Source organism: Oncorhynchus nerka, linkage group LG15, assembly GCF_034236695.1.
Source record: "Oncorhynchus nerka isolate Pitt River linkage group LG15, Oner_Uvic_2.0, whole genome shotgun sequence".
Classification (NCBI taxonomy): domain Eukaryota; kingdom Metazoa; phylum Chordata; class Actinopteri; order Salmoniformes; family Salmonidae; genus Oncorhynchus; species Oncorhynchus nerka.
Window position 1 is genome coordinate 48185226 of NC_088410.1, and position 15861 is coordinate 48201086.

The 15861-nt window shown below is 43.6% G+C and overlaps 1 protein-coding gene across 1 annotated transcript in view; it reads right to left on the minus strand.

The window, feature by feature from the left end:
- Nucleotides 1–8139: 8139 nt before the first annotated feature.
- Nucleotides 8140–15861, minus strand: part of LOC115142833 (ral GTPase-activating protein subunit beta-like) — an 80564-nt gene continuing 72842 nt past the window's right edge. Inside the window, 2 exon segments of the mRNA XM_065001651.1 lie at nucleotides 8140–13403; nucleotides 14814–14962. Coding sequence (XP_064857723.1) covers nucleotides 13189–13403; nucleotides 14814–14962 — 364 coding nt within the window. The 3' untranslated portion in view covers nucleotides 8140–13188.

The window sequence follows — 15861 nt, forward strand, 5'->3', positions numbered from 1 at the left end:
TAGATTTTAGCTCATCTTGCTTTGACTGGCATTAGTTGTTGATCTTGTTGTGCGTTACTGAGGGAGAGAGAGCCTACCTTTTCATTGACTGTAAAGTTCCCAAATGTTATTGACATTTTTGCATAAATGTTACTGACATATTTACATAAATCCATTCAGGTGTATTTTGTGGCTTTTGACAAATGCGTTCTAATGATCTGAAGTCGCGCTGTTGCAACTGCCTGTAAACACACAGCCCAGTTCAGTTTCTATTAATTGTCCAAACGCACTGCTGCTTTCCCACTCTATATATTGCTGTAGAATTTTCACAAATGTCTTAGTATACATCATTCCCAAACATTAAGAATTTATGAAAATGACCATATTTAAGCGCTTACTTGCCAGAATTTTTTTTATAAAAAGTGTAATTCTTTCTGGGGGTGTAGTATATGAACAGATTTGAACAAGATTTCATGTTATTAAAATGCTGTCAGTTCTACTTTAAGGAATTGGTGCATAAAATGTATCATATTAACCTTATTATAAGACATTATAAAGGCTGCTTATAACATGTAATATTGCAGTCCTTTCCCTCCATCCTCTCTGTCCTCCTGGTTTTATCAACACTGTGGTCCCAGGGACCGTAGCGTACCTCCACTTTTCAGCTATGCCCATAAAACTGAAAAGAGGGCATTTTTCCACCCCCTTCTTAATGTTAAAATCCGCTAAAACACTGCTGACATTGGGAAGAAAAGGGATGATTTGGGGGTAGAAAAGTGTAGCATAACGGGTTGCAGCAGTGCTTCGGATGGCTAAGATGATGTGGCATGGAACTGGCCCAGGCCTTTGCAGACCTTGCCAAGATGCTGACCCATCCCCACACTGGGAGAGAGAAAGCAAGGCACCGCCACTGCAGCTATACCACTGCTGTGGTTGCCAGGTATTGTGGGAGTCGACTGCGGGTTGCCAGTTAATGTGGGGTTTTGACATTGACGAAGGGGCCGCATCAAGCCACAGAGGTTGACTGGGTCAGGAAAGACTGAGGGGGGGTCGTGGACGGGGTGAGGGGTGTGCACATTCAGCAGGAGCGTACAGTGGGGGGTAGGGAGGTGGAGGAGGAACGTAAATAACGATAAACTACTCCCCAAGAGGCAGACCATGACTCAGCAGCTTTGCCTGAATGTCCCTTGGGATAGATACTGTAGGTAGGTGTACTGTACACAGCCTAATAAGGAGTATAACAGACACATTCTGGATTTCGATCTGGATTTGGAGGTAAAGACTACTGTGGAATAGTGAAGTCCCCAGGTGGATTGTTCAATACCTAAATTGAAAAAGCAAATGATACAGCATCTTCTTTCCCAATTAGGGGGAGTTGTTGTCTCTGACAATGTTTACCTTGGTTACCGGTATTCATGTAGAATATGAAGAATAGTGGATGAAAATTCCTCCGGCATCAGTTTCGCTGGAGATGGACTGTGCAAAAAACATTCAGTTATTTAGCTAACTATTCCCTGTATAGTGCACTTGCTCTGGTCAAAAGTAGTGCACTATATAGGGGATAGAGACTGTATATTTGAGACACAGACTGTATATCTTCTAGTATTTCTCGCCAAACTCCGCTACAGAAAGCATTGCCATGCTTTTAAGTACAGCTAGAGAGTATGTTATGCATTATAAACTGGGTGGTTCGGTCCCTGCTGATTGGCTGAAAGCCGTGGTATATTAGACCATGTACCATGTGACAAAACATTTATATTTACTACTCTAATTACGTTGGTAACCAGTTTATAATAGCAATAAGGCACCTTGGGGGTTTGTGATATATGGCCAATATTCCATGGCTAAGGGCTGTGTCCTAGCACTCCGTATTGCATCGTGCATAAGAACAGCCCTTAGCCTTGGTATATTGGCCATTTACCACACCCCCTCGGGCCTTATTGCTTAAATATAAGCCACTAAAATTGCAGCTAAAGATGAAAAGATTTAAATCTTACCAATTTAGCTTTGTTCAAATCTGACCTTTGACAGTACCTGCTCAATGTCATTTTGTGCAGCCTCCCTGTCTCTCATCATCTATATTAATCTACAAACACTGTCACATTCTGTCTGTCACATTCCTACCAGCTATGTTGTATGGCCTTAATGGTAACACTTTACTTTGAGCATACAGTATTAATGCATTGAGCACGAGGCCTTATAACGCTTTATAAATAACTGTGTTGTATAATATGCTACCTCTTTCTATATGGCGATATTCCAACTGGCTCAGAATTCATGATAAAAAAAGAAATGTAGTTATTTGAAGGTTACCTGCATAGTTAGCCACCCCCCCCGCTCACACCAATTCTAGGCGTTATGAGCTGCTGTGGGTGTGAATTAACACTCTTGAGCTGCATAGGGCTGTGTGTGAAGGCCGCGGGGACCACTTAAAAACCATAGAGAAGAGAAACATGCATTAGGGGCGTTGTTTGGAGGACAAAGTCGTGTTGCTTAGATACATTGCAGTTATGGTGTCAGCTCACATTTCACTTTACATTATGGTCCTAAAGACAAGGTAAAGTGCCATCAGAAAATATTCACACAAGGGTTGAATGGAGGGAACCCGGTTTCCGAGATCCCCCGGGATTTACCGCAAAAAACAACAACTTTTAGCCGGATAAATAACTGTGAAAAACTGGTTAATTATAATGAATGATTTATATGAACAGCATTGCGTGACATGTAACTGTTAAATTACATGCCATGTCTAAATCTGGCTTCTCTACGGCCTATGCATGATGAATCAATGCGCAAGGGTGGGGACATCCATCTCTGTATGGAGCACTGTTCACAATGCATGTAGACCTACAGTATCATCTCATCATGGTAACTTTTTCTTTCTTGTGATAGCCTATGCTACAGTAATATAAAGACCACATTTGAGTGTAATTTATCCATCTCCATCTGGCTTTCAGGGGTCACCTTGTTTTTTTAATTGCAAAGATTATATATATTTTTTTATAATAGCTAACAGCCTATCATTGCTTTAAATCAGTGCACGCATGTTCACTCTCTCGCAGTCTTTCTGTCAACTCATTCAAATTGCATCCAAAATAAATACTCCTGTTCAAGATTGATATATAGCCCTATATATAGATGGGAGTTTTTGTCACAACCCGGCTCGTGGGAAGTGACAAAGAGCTCTTATAGGACCAGGACACAAATAATTATTTAACCATCTTACATATAATACCTTATTTGTTCATCTAAAATTGTGAATAACTCACCACAGGTTAATGAGAAGGGTGTTTTGGAAAGGATCCACATATCTCTGCAATGTTGGGTTGTATTGGAGTGAGTCTCGGTCTTAAATCATTTTCCACACACAGTCTGTGCCTGTATTTAGTTTTCATGCTAGTGAGGGCCTAGAATCCACTCTCACATAAACTCAGCAAAAAAATAAATGGACCTTTTTTCAGGACCCTGTCTTTCAAAGATCATTCGTAAAAACTTCACAGATCTTCAATTAATGAACATGCACCTGTGGAATGGTCATTAAGACACTAACAGCTTACAGACGGGTGGCAATTAAGGTCACAGTTATGAAAACGTAGGACACTAAAGAGGCCTTTCTACTGATTCTGATAAACACCCCCAAAAAAGATGCCCATCTGCGTGAACGTGCCTTAGGCATGCTGCAAGGAGGCATGAGAACTGCAGATGTGGCCAGGGCAATAAATTGCAATGTCCGTTACTGTGAGACGCCTAAGACAGTGCTACAGGGAGACAGGACAGACAGCTGATCATCCTCACAGTGGCAGACCACGTGTAACACCACCTGCACAGGATCGGTACATCCGAACCTCACACCTGCGTGACATCAGTGCTCAGAATGTCCGCAATAGGCAGAGAGGGGCAGGACTGAGGGCCTTTAGGCCTGTTGTAAGGCAGGTCCTCAACAGACATCACTGGCAACAACGTCGCCTATGGGCACAAACTCACCGTCGCTGGGCCAGACAGGAATGGCAAAAAGTGCTCTTCACTGACGAGTCGCGGGTTTTGTCTCAATAAATGTTGGATTTGCATTTATTGTCGAAGGAATGAGCGTTACACCGAGGCCTGTACTCTGGAGCAGGATCGATTGGAGGTGGAGGGTCCGTCATGGTCTGGGGAAGTGTGTCACAGCATCATTGGACTGAGCTTGTTGTCATTGCAGGCAATCTCAACGCTGTGCGTTACAGGGAAGACATCCTCCTCCCTCATGTGGTACCCTTCCTGCAGGCTCATCCTGACATGACCCTCCAGCATGACAATGCCACCAGCCATAATGCTCATTCTGTGTGTGATTTCCTGAAAGGCAGGAATGTCAGTGTTCTGCCATGGCCAGCGAAGAGCCCGGATCTCAATCCCATTGAGCACGTCTGGGACATGTTGGATCGGCGAGTGAGGGCTAGGGCCATTCACCCCTGGAAATGTCCAATATCTTGCAGGTGCCTTGGTGGAAGAGTGGGGTAACATCTCACAGGAAGAACTGGCAAATCTGGTGCAGTCCATGAGGAGGAGATGCACTGCAGTACTTAATCCAGCTGATGGCCACACCAGATACTGACTTTTACTTTTTACCCCCCTTTGTTCAGGGACACATTATTCCATTTCTGTGAGTCACATGTCTGTGGAACTTGTTCAGTTTGTCTCAGTTGACACATCTTGTTATGTTCATACAAATGTTTACACATGTTAAGTTTTCTGAAAATAAACGCAGTTGACAGTGTGAGGACGTTTCTTTTTTTGCTTAGTTTAGGTACGTGGTTGCAAAGGGCTTCAGTGTCTTAACACCCCGATTTGCCAAGGCAAGAAATTCTGAGCACAGCCCTGTCCAAAATCTGCAGTGGTTTCTGATTAAATACAATTTTCACAGAACCGCAGGTTGCAATTTTGATGAGGCTCTCTTGTTCAGATATCAGTAAGTGGACTGGAGGCAGGGCATGAAACGGATAGCGAATCCAGTTGTTCGTGTCGTCCCTTTTTGGAAAGTACATGTGTAATTGCGCACCCAGCTCACTCAGTTGCTTCGCTATATCACATTTGACATTGTCCATAAGCTTGAGTTCATTTGCGCACAAAAAATCATGCAATGATGTAACGACCTGTGTGTTGTCCTTGTTAATGCAGACAGAAAAGTGCTCCAACTTCTTAGTCATAGCCTCAATTTTGTCCCACACATTGGATATAGTTGCAGAGAGTCCCTGTAATCCTAGATTCAGATCATTCAGGCGAGAAAAAACATCACCCAGATAGGCCAGTCGTGTGAGAAACTTGTCATTATGCAAGCGGTCAGATAAGTGAAAATTATGGTCAGTAAAAAAAACTTTAAGCTTGTCTCTCATTTCAAAAAGCGTGTCAATACCTTGCCCCTTGATAACCAGCACACTTCTGTATGTTGTAAAAGCGATACGTGGTCACTGCCCATATCATTGCATAATGCAGAAAATACACAAGAGTTCAGGGGCCTTGCTTTAACAAAGTTAACCATTTTCACTGTCGTGTCCAAAACGTGTTTCAAGCTGTCAGGCATTCCCTTGGCAGCAAGAGCCTCTCGGTGGATGTTGCAGCGTACCCAATTGGCGTCGGGAGCAACTGCTTGCACACGCGTTACCACTCCACTACGTCTCCCTGTCATGGCTTTTGCACCATCAGTACAGATACCAACACATCTTGACCACCAAAGTCCATTTTCCTGTTGTCCTGGTTTCCAGTGGTTTGCAGAAGAGGATGTCTTCCTTAATTGACCCCCCCATAAATGTAACGGACATATACCAGGAGCTGTGCCAGGCCCGCCACGTCTGTTGACTCATCCAGCTGAAGCAGTAATTGTTTCAAAACATCTCGTCATGTCACTGATGCGTCGTGAAAGTGTTTGATGAAGATATTGTCTGTGTAGTTTTTTTTGGCCATTTCCCAGCCATATCTGCGGCAGCAGGAATAATTAAGTCCTTCACAATGTATGGGGCTTGCCTGTCCTAGCCACTCGGTAGCTCACCATATAAGACGCTTCTAGCCCCTTCTTATTAATGGAATCTGTTGCTTTTATACATGTCTATTGAATAGACTTTTCAAATAACATTTTATTTGTCACATTGACCGAATACAACAGCTGTAGACCTCACTGTGAAATGCTTACTTACAAGCCTGTAACCAACAATGCAGATCAAGAAATGGAGTTAAGAAAATATTTTGTAAATAAACTAAAGTAAAAAAATAATAAAAAGTAAACAATAAAAAAACAAAAATGAGGCTTTATACAGGGGGTACCGGTACATGTGCGGGGGTACGGGTTAGTAAAGGTCATTTGTACATGTAGGTAGGGGTAAAGTGATAATAAACAGCGAGTAGTTGGGGGGGGGCAATGTAAATGGTCCTGATGGCCATTTGATTAATTGTACGCATTACCCTCTGTAGCGCCTTACGGTCGGATGCCGGTGATGCAACCGGATGCTCTCGATGGTGCAGCAGTATAACTTTTTGAGGATCTGGGTGACCATTTAAAATATTTTCAGTTTCCTGAGGGGAAAAGAGGTTGTGGTGTCCTCTTCACGACTCTCTTGGTGTGTTTGGACCATGATAGTTTGTTGGTGATGTGGACACTAAGGAACTTGAAACTCTCAATGCAAGCTATTTTTTGTTGCCGAGTTTGCCCCGGGTGGCCAGCTCTAGGAAGAGTCTTGGTTGTTCCAAACTTCTTCCATTTAAGATTGATGGAGGCCACTGTGTTCTTGGGGACATTCAATGCTGCAGATTGTTTTTGGAACCCTTCCCCAGATCTGTGCCTCGACACAATCCTGTCTCGGAGCTCGACAGACAATTCCTTCGACCTTATGGCTTAGTTTTGTTCTGACAACTGTGGGACCTTATATAGACAGGTGTGTTTACCACAGGTTGACTCCAATCAAGTTGTAGAAACATCTGAAGGATAATCAATGGAAACAGGATACACCCTCATAGCAAAATGTCTGAATACTTATGTAAATAAGGTTTCTGTTTTGTATTTTCAATACATTTGCAAAAATGTCTAAAAACCTGTTTTCATTTTGTCATGATAGGGTAGTGTGTAGATTGAGGAGGAAAAAACATAATTTAATCAATTTCAGAATAAGACTGCTCCTGAGTGGCGCAGCGGTCTAAGGAACTGCATCTCAGTGCTAGGCGTCACTACAGACCTTGGTTCGATTCCGGACTGTATCACAACCAGCTGTGATCGGAAGTCCCATAGGGCGGCGCACAATTGGCCCAGCGTTGTCCGGGTTAGGGGAAGGTTTGGCCGTCATTGTAAAAAAAACAATGTTCTTAACTGACTTGCCTAGTTAAACAAAGGTTAAATAAAAAATGTTTGAAGTAACAAACTGTTAGTCAAGGGGTCTGAATACTTTCCGAAAGCACTGTAGCCATGTTATTTTTACTCGTTTTTATTAACTGTGTATTTATTCCTCATCTCACTATTTTTAATTTGTATTTCTATCTTGAAGTGTTGTAAAAGGACCAAAAGTAAGCATTTCAATGTTGTTTACAAAGCATGACCAATACAACTTGATTCTCTGCTGCCCCCCTCTGGCTCCAGTCACACAAAGATAGATTGTTGCCTCAGGGGTAACGTTTCCCCTAGGATCAGTTTTTCTCTAGCATTACTAACCTTAATCCTTAGTGGGAAAATGCAAAACTGACCCAGGATCAAGATCAGGACACTCTCACCCTAGTTTTTGCATACGGGTTTATAATTCCTATCTTTATTTGGAATGGGAGATTAACATAAATTCCAACTGGCCTACGCTTTTATTGGCCTATTCATATGAGAACATATAGCCCCATGTGACTATGTATAACAATTACTATAATTCTACTGTTATTACATTTTTTATGGGCGTGACTACCACTAAGTCTGAATAGGGCAGTTCAGGTGAAACACAATTATTCGTTTTGGAAAGGTAAAAAATGTGTTTAATTAAGCGTGGTCGGTCAACTCTCAGGCTGAGGCCACACAGAAAGGTATGAAATAACATGAGTTCATCATTGTCTGTTTTCTGCTCATCCCGTTCTGTTTATTTAAAGTTTGATCATACATAAAAAGTGATAGAAACAGACTATTTTAACTACAACTGTGTAAGAAGAGAACCACACAGCATAAAAAGTTTATTAAAATCTTTATTCGTTACATTGTGTTACATTCAATATCCAATGTGTTTCTTATGGACACATAATAAAACGGCATAAATACAAACAAGCAGTTTTTGTGCCTTTCGTAAATGGAGGGACAGATGACTGAAAAGTACTTCACGCGCTCAGTATGTACATATCTTCCAACTTTATTCAAGTTGATACCTTCAATATTTACAGAACAAATTAGACGTTTACGAAGAACGGGACAAAATCTAGTTCCGTTCCATGTGGCTCCATCGAGTTGGTAGAATATTTGCAGAGCACAATAGCTGGCTAGAGTATCGATTAATTTGATAATTGATATTAATTGAAGCCATTTGATCAGCAATAGAGTGGACATTCCAGATTTAAAAAACTTGACACTAGGAAATTGACACCAGAATTTATGCCTTATGGGACATTTTACTAGCCTGGTCGCAGATCTGTTTGTGCTGGAAAGCACAAATTCTTATGTTGGAATTAATACAGCACAAACAGATCTGGGACTGGGCTAACATTTTACTGAATTTACATTCTTGTATTTTCCCCCTCTTGATCCTCATAAAAACACAGGACAAAAAGCAAATAACCTAAAGAAATGACTAATATTATTCTGGGGGAAAAACATAACTCAAATGAGCTTTTAGCTTCCCCAGATACAGTAAGTCTTTAAATTGGTCAGTCTGTAGTACGATTGAGCTTTTCCTTTAATAGTAAAGAACATGTAAATCTTTTCAAATTAAATGTAACACAATCAGTGATCTATGGAACGAAAGTGGAGGAAATCTTATTTTCAGAAGATCCAAATGTCACAGTGGATCACCACAAATATCATGCAAAAGATCTAGTTATTTTACATATAATAAAAAAAGATTTATACTGAACAAAAATCTAAACGCAACATGTAAAGTTGCAGGAATGTCCACCAGAGCTTTTACCAGAGAATTGAATGTTCATTTCTCTACCATAAGCCGCTTCCAACCTTGTTTTAGAGAATTATTACGTCCAACCGGCCTCACAACCACAGACCACGTGTAACCACACCAGACCAGGATCTGGGCTGCACAAACTCTCAGATACCATCTCAGGGAAGCTGAACTGCGTTGCGTGCTCGTTGTCCTCACCAGGGTCTTGACCCGACTTTAATTCGGCATCGTAAACGACTTCAGTGGGCAAATGCTCACCTTCGATGGCCACTGGCACGCTGGAGAAGTGTACTTTTCATGGATTAATCCCGGTTACTTTACCGGGCAGATGGCAGACAGCATATATGGCGTTGTGTGGGAGAGCAGTTTGCTGATGTCAACGTTGTGAACAGAGTGACCCCTGGCGGGGGTGGGGTCATGGTATGGGCAGGGATAAGTTACAGACAATGAACACAATGCATTTTATCGATGGCAATTTGAATGCACAGAGGTACTGTGAAGAGATACTGAGGCCCATTGTTGTGCCATTCATATTCCAGAATGATGATGCACGGCCCCATGTCGCAAGGATCTGTACACAATCTAAAAACATTTCCAGTTCGTCCATGGCCTGCACTCACCCAACATATCACCCATTGAGCATGTTTGGGATGCACTGGATCAACGTGTATGACAGCGTGTTCCAGTTCCCACCAATATCCAGCAACTTCCATTGAAGAGTAGAACAACATTCCACAGGCCACAATCAACAGCCTGATCAAATCTATGCAAAGGAGTTGTGTTGCACTGCATGATGCAAATGGTGGTCACACCAGATACTGACTGGTTTTCTGATCCATACCCTATTTACATAAGTATTCAGACCCTTTGCTATGAGACTCAATTGAGCTCCGGTGCATCCTGTTTCCATTGATCATCCTTGAGATGTTTCTACAATTTGATTGGAGTCCACGTGTGGTAAATTCAATTGATTGACCTTGATTTGGAAAAGGCACACACCTGTCTATATAAGGTCCTACAGTTGACAGTGCATGTCAGAGCAAAAACTAAGTCATGAGGTCGAAGGAATTGTCCGTAGAGCTCCAAGACAGGATTGTGTCGAGGCACAGATCTGGGGAAGAGTACCAAAACATTTCTGCTGCATTGAAGGTCCCCAAGAACACAGTGGCCTTCATCTTTCTTCAATGGAAGACGTTTGTTACCACCAAGACTCTTCCTAGAGCTGCCCGCACGGTCAAACTGAGCAATCGGGGGAGAAGGGCCTTGGTCAGGGAGGTGACCAATGGTCACTCTGACAGAGCTCCAGAGTTCCTCTGTGGAGATGGTAGAACCATCTCTGCAGCACTCCACCAATCAGGCCTTTACGGTGGAGTGGCCAGACAGAAGCCACTCCTCAGAAAAAGGAACATGACAGCCCGCTTGGAGTTTGCCAAAAGGTACCTAACAAGATTCTCTGGTCTGATAAAACCACGATTGCACTCTTTGGCCGGAATGAGGCCTGGCACCATCCCTACGGTGAAGCATGGTGGTGACTAGTCTGGATTGAGGGAAGGATGAACGGAGCAAAGTACAGAGATCCTTGATGAAAACCTGCTCCAGAGCACTCAGGACCTCAAACTGGGGTGAACGTTCACCTTCAAACAGGACAAGAACCCTAAGCCCACAGCCAAGACAACACAGGAGTGGTTTCGGGACAAGTCTCTGAATGTCCTTGAGTGGCCCAGCCAGAGCCCAGACTTGAACCCGATCTAACATCTCTGGAGAGACCTGAAAATAGCTGTGAAGCAATGCTCCCCATTCAACCTGAAAGAGCTTGAGAGGAGTTGCAGAGAAGAATGGGAGAAACTCCCCAAAAACAGGTGTGCCAAGCTTGTAGAGTCATACCCAAGAAGACTCATGGCTGCAAAAACACTGTTATTGCTTTGTCAATATGGGGTATTGTGTGTAGATTAATGAGGGAAAAACGATTTAATCCATTGTAGGAGAAGGCTGTAACGTAACAAAATGTGGAAAAAGTCAAGGGGTCTGAATGCACTGTATATGTGACCAACCGCTGCATATCTGTATTCCCAGTCATGTGAAATCCATAGATTAGGGCCTAATGAATGTATTTAAATGAACTGATTTCCTTATATGAACTGTAACTAAGTAATATCTTAAAATTGTTGCATGTTGAGTTTATATTTTTGTTCAATGTATAAAATCTGTGTCTAAGACAGATCCAGTGGCATACGTCCAACCCTTAACAGAACATTGCAAAAATAACTTCATAAAACTGATGTTTCAGCCCTTAATAGCGATAAGTTATGTTGTCTCGAAGTCGAGCACAAATAAAGACACTAAAAAAAGACGAGTACAACCTCTGCAGCTACACATTAGTGACTTAATGCTCTGCATTTGGTTCTAGGCTGGACATATTGGCATGGAAATATTATAGACATAAAATGGCGGCATGTATCAGCTTCTGAAGTATCACATCTGGAATGGGATGTTAAACACAGTGCTCGTGACAAATCATTTTTTTCAATCAACCAAGATCATCATATTTCCAACTGTGAATAACAAACAATCAACTGAAACTCACCTTTTATATCACCAATCAAAATGTATTTTATATGTATACATATTTTGCATTTTTATCTGACACGGGAAGAAACAAACCTATAAAGGATTTCATTTTCAAATCCATACCAAAAAAAAGTATAATCCATCAGTGATTTTGACTTCCTGAAGTTCCATATCGAGACTACCATCAGCTTCAGTGAATGTGAAATGCCACACGTTTTAGAGTGCACTAAAAGCCCAAAACAAGGTCAGTTTGTTAGTCTCGAAAACCCGACCCGTGGCGACACAGTGACTAGGGTCTGGTTTTAAATTCCGGAATATTTTGGGATAGAAGAACTACTGTACGTCACTGCTTACGTCGATAAGTAAAATAAACCATATCTGGGGACTCTCCCCAAAAAATGACGAGACAGACATGCCAGAACGTTGCAATTCAAAAACAGTTGGCAGGCAACACCTTTGGAGGGGTTTCAATTAAGGTAGTTGATGCAAACTAGCCACTTGCGAAATGCACTCATTAAAAATGACCTCTGTGATCTTCATCTTGCTAGCTACTATTTTGTATTTTATTCAAGCAGATAAAGTAGTGGCGTAGGCAGTGGCGTATTTTCTCTATGCCAAAAAAGTCCATTATTGAAACCAGACCCTAGTCACAGTTGGTTGGGAGTGCATTGAGTACATTATCAAGGTCGCATTCATTAGTGCACAGTAGCAAAATGGTTTGCAATGGAAAAACATACAAGTTCCGCTAGTCTCTCCCTATTTTAGTATATATATTTTTTTCATTTTCGTGCCTAAAGAAAACAACCCAGATATCGATGAATATAAAAAGCTCAAACTACCTGAGATTTAAAGTAAAAGCAGAACTATACATTTTCGCTAACTGGTACAATTATGTATGTGGGAAGAGAGAACCAAAAGTAAAAAAATGACAATTTACTGAAGTGAGATTTGAGTTTTGTCAATATTAGTTTTTGTAGTGTCGTTGTTTCGTCAATGAAAAAGTTGGATGTTTTGACCTCCCCTTTCCATTCCAGACCAACATAATAAACAAAAAAACGGTTAAATATGGGAAATGGACAGACTGATGCATTTCATAGAAAAGCAAACAGAAGAATCGGACTTGAAAAACCACAGTGAGACGGCTGTGGGAACTAGTCACAGCCACAGAGTGGAAGCCATCTTGAATTGAGCGCCGACAGCAATCACTTTGCCACGTGCTGTGTCACAAGTTTATAGTCAGTTGTTTAAGCATATACCCTCTCCTCACAGCTAAAGGTGCTTCCTTTGCCCAAGCCTGACGCCTCGCAGCCAGGTGAGGTTAGTGCCACAACCAGACACCATCAAAGAGTCCTACAAGGCTTGGGTAGAACTAGAGTAAGTTGCAGATGAGCAGTGTTGCAGCGCGGGGTGGGGAGAAACTAAATTGTCGACTTGGAACGTGGCCACCAAGTGCTGATAATATAAATAACAAAGTAAAGAAGAAGAGAAACATTTTATAAATATAAAGAATCTTTGCAGTCCTTGTGGGGAGGGAGGTGAAAGTTCAAAGTTCATCGGGGGTGGGGTCACGGTCGAGGCTGCTCACGCCGACCTCCTGGAAGAGCGCGGTATAGAACTCGGGCTCCAGCTGCTTGTTGCGGTAGCGGTTCACCACCTCGGCGATCTTCTGTTTCCGACGCACGTGTGGAGGGTTGTACGAGTCACTCTCCAGCCGCTTCCGCCGGCACGCGTTGATCACAGTCTGCCTTACCAGGAACCCTGAGACAGAGGTGGGAGGGAGGGATGAGAGTGAGAGGTGGGAGGGAGGGATGAGAGTGAGAGGTGGGAGGGAGAGATGAGAGTGATAGGTGGGAGGGAGGAAAAGAGTGAGAGGTGGGAGGGAGGAAAAGAGTGAGAGGTGGGAGGGAGGAAAAGAGTGAGAGGTGGGAGGGAGGAAAAGAGTGAGAGGTGGGAGGGAGGAAAAGAGTGATAGGTGGGAGGGAGGAAAAGAGTGATAGGTGGGAGGGAGGAAAAGAGTGATAGGTGGGAGGGAGGAAAAGAGTGATAGGTGGGAGGGAGGAAAAGAGTGATAGGTGGGAGGGAGGAAAAGAGTGAAGGGTGGGAGGGAGAGATGAGAGTGAGAGGTGGGAGGGAGGAAAAGAGTGATAGGTGGGAGGGAGGAAAAGAGTGAGGTGGGAGGGAGGAAAAGAGTGATAGGTGGGAGGCAGAAAAAGAGTGAGAGGTGGGAGGGAGGAAAAGAGTGAGAGGTGGGAGGGAGGAAAAGAGTGATAGGTGGGAGGGAGGAAAAGAGTGAGAGGTGGGAGGGAGGAAAAGAGTGAGAGGTGGGAGGGAGGGATGAGAGTGAGAGGGAGGAAAAGAGTGATAGGTGGGAGGGAGGAAAAGAGTGATAGGTGGGAGGGAGGAAAAGAGTGAGAGGTGGGAGGGAGGAAAAGAGTGAGAGGTGGGAGGGAGGGAGGGGCAGAGAGTGACGGGGGGACGGGGGGGTGATGGGGGTGAGGGGGAGGGAGAGTTAGTGAGAGGGGTGAGGGAGAGAGTGAGTGAGTGAGGGGGGAGGGAGAGAGTGAGAGGGAAGGGAGAGAGTGGGAGAAAGATACACACACCGTTGATTGTGGCGCTTGCAGAGCCAGGATAGTGGGTTGGTTTCCCGGGACTACCCATATATATGCACACATGACTAAGTCGCTTTGGATAAAAGCGTCTGCTAAACAGCATATATTATTACAGTCTGCCTCACCAGGAACTCAGAGCGAGAGAAAAGAGGTAATAGAAGAGAGGGAGAGAGGTGACCGATGGCTCAGCACCGACTTGGAGAGAGACGTGGTGGAGCAAGGCCTGATGCTAGGCATCTGGGATGACTCACACCCACATTTGGCATGTGTGAAGAAGAGAAGCGGGGACTGGGGTCTCTAAGATCACCGCCTGGTAGCAATCTCTCTCTCTCTGGCATAACTCTCATAATTCTTCAACAGTGATACTGTATGTCAGACATCACTGTTGAAGAGTGCAGCATCTCTTGCAGACACTGGCAATTTGTTCTCGCACGCACACACACACACAGTTGTACTAGTCAAAAGTCACCGTGATAGCTCACACACACCTTTCACCCTTCCCGTACCTTTACACACACCTCCTGCCCCAAAACGCCTCCTCACCCCCAACCTCTCTCACCTAGTGACCTCCTGCTGACTACCATGCCATCCACCAGGGGGACGACCATGCTGAACTTTCCCAGGGCCCCATGCAGGCGGATCCGGAACAGGCCCGTCTTCAGAGGGTGGATGAAGATCACCTGCACATCCTGACCGGACGTCGTGGGTCTGAGGAAGGGGGGGTGAAGGAGGAAGAGGGTTGGACAGGCATAGAGAGGTAGAAATTAATTTGCCTCTCTTGCAACGGCTCTATGCACACTCAATGGACGCCACTTACACATATTACACTGACACACATACTTTCACATACACTGCTGCTACTCTGTTTATTATCGATCCTGATTGGCTAGTCACTTTTATACCAACATACATGTACATATCACCTCAATTACCTCGTACCCCTTCACCTTGACTCAATACCGGTAGGTACTCCTAGTATATAGTCTCGTTATTGTTATTTTATTGTGTTACTATTTCCATTTTTGCTAAAGTGTCTTACTTTTTAACTCTGCATTGTTGGGAAAGTGCTCATAAGCAAGCGTTTCACAGTAAAGTCTACACCTGTTGTATTCGGCGCATATGACATAAAATTGATTTGAGAAATAGGGAGAGAGAGGCAGATAGGAAGACGAGGGAGAGAAGAAAGGTGGAGCAGATATGAGACACTGTCCCCGCCGCAGAGGCGCTATGAGCACCTCTTACCATCCTGCCTTCTGTGGTCAGCCACCATCCACATTAGCTAGGCTTTGGTTCTGTACGGCCTCTAGTTCGACCCCTTGCGCATGTCTCCTGTTCTATATGCTGACCTGGCAAGGTCCCCTGACCTACACTGCCCTGTCTCTGCAACATAAACACTAGTACTCGTCTGACCCCGTTGGTCCCCCCGCCACCATGCTGAGCCCACATCACGACACCTTGCACTGACTGGTCTTGGTGGTGGTATATACTTGGCATCTACCTAGCATGTCAGAAGAGGATACGTATATTTCTAGGTGTTTTGTCCTTATCATTGTCACCCTCGCTTGCTAAAAATAAATTCTGAACACTTTGTGAATATGAATAAGTAA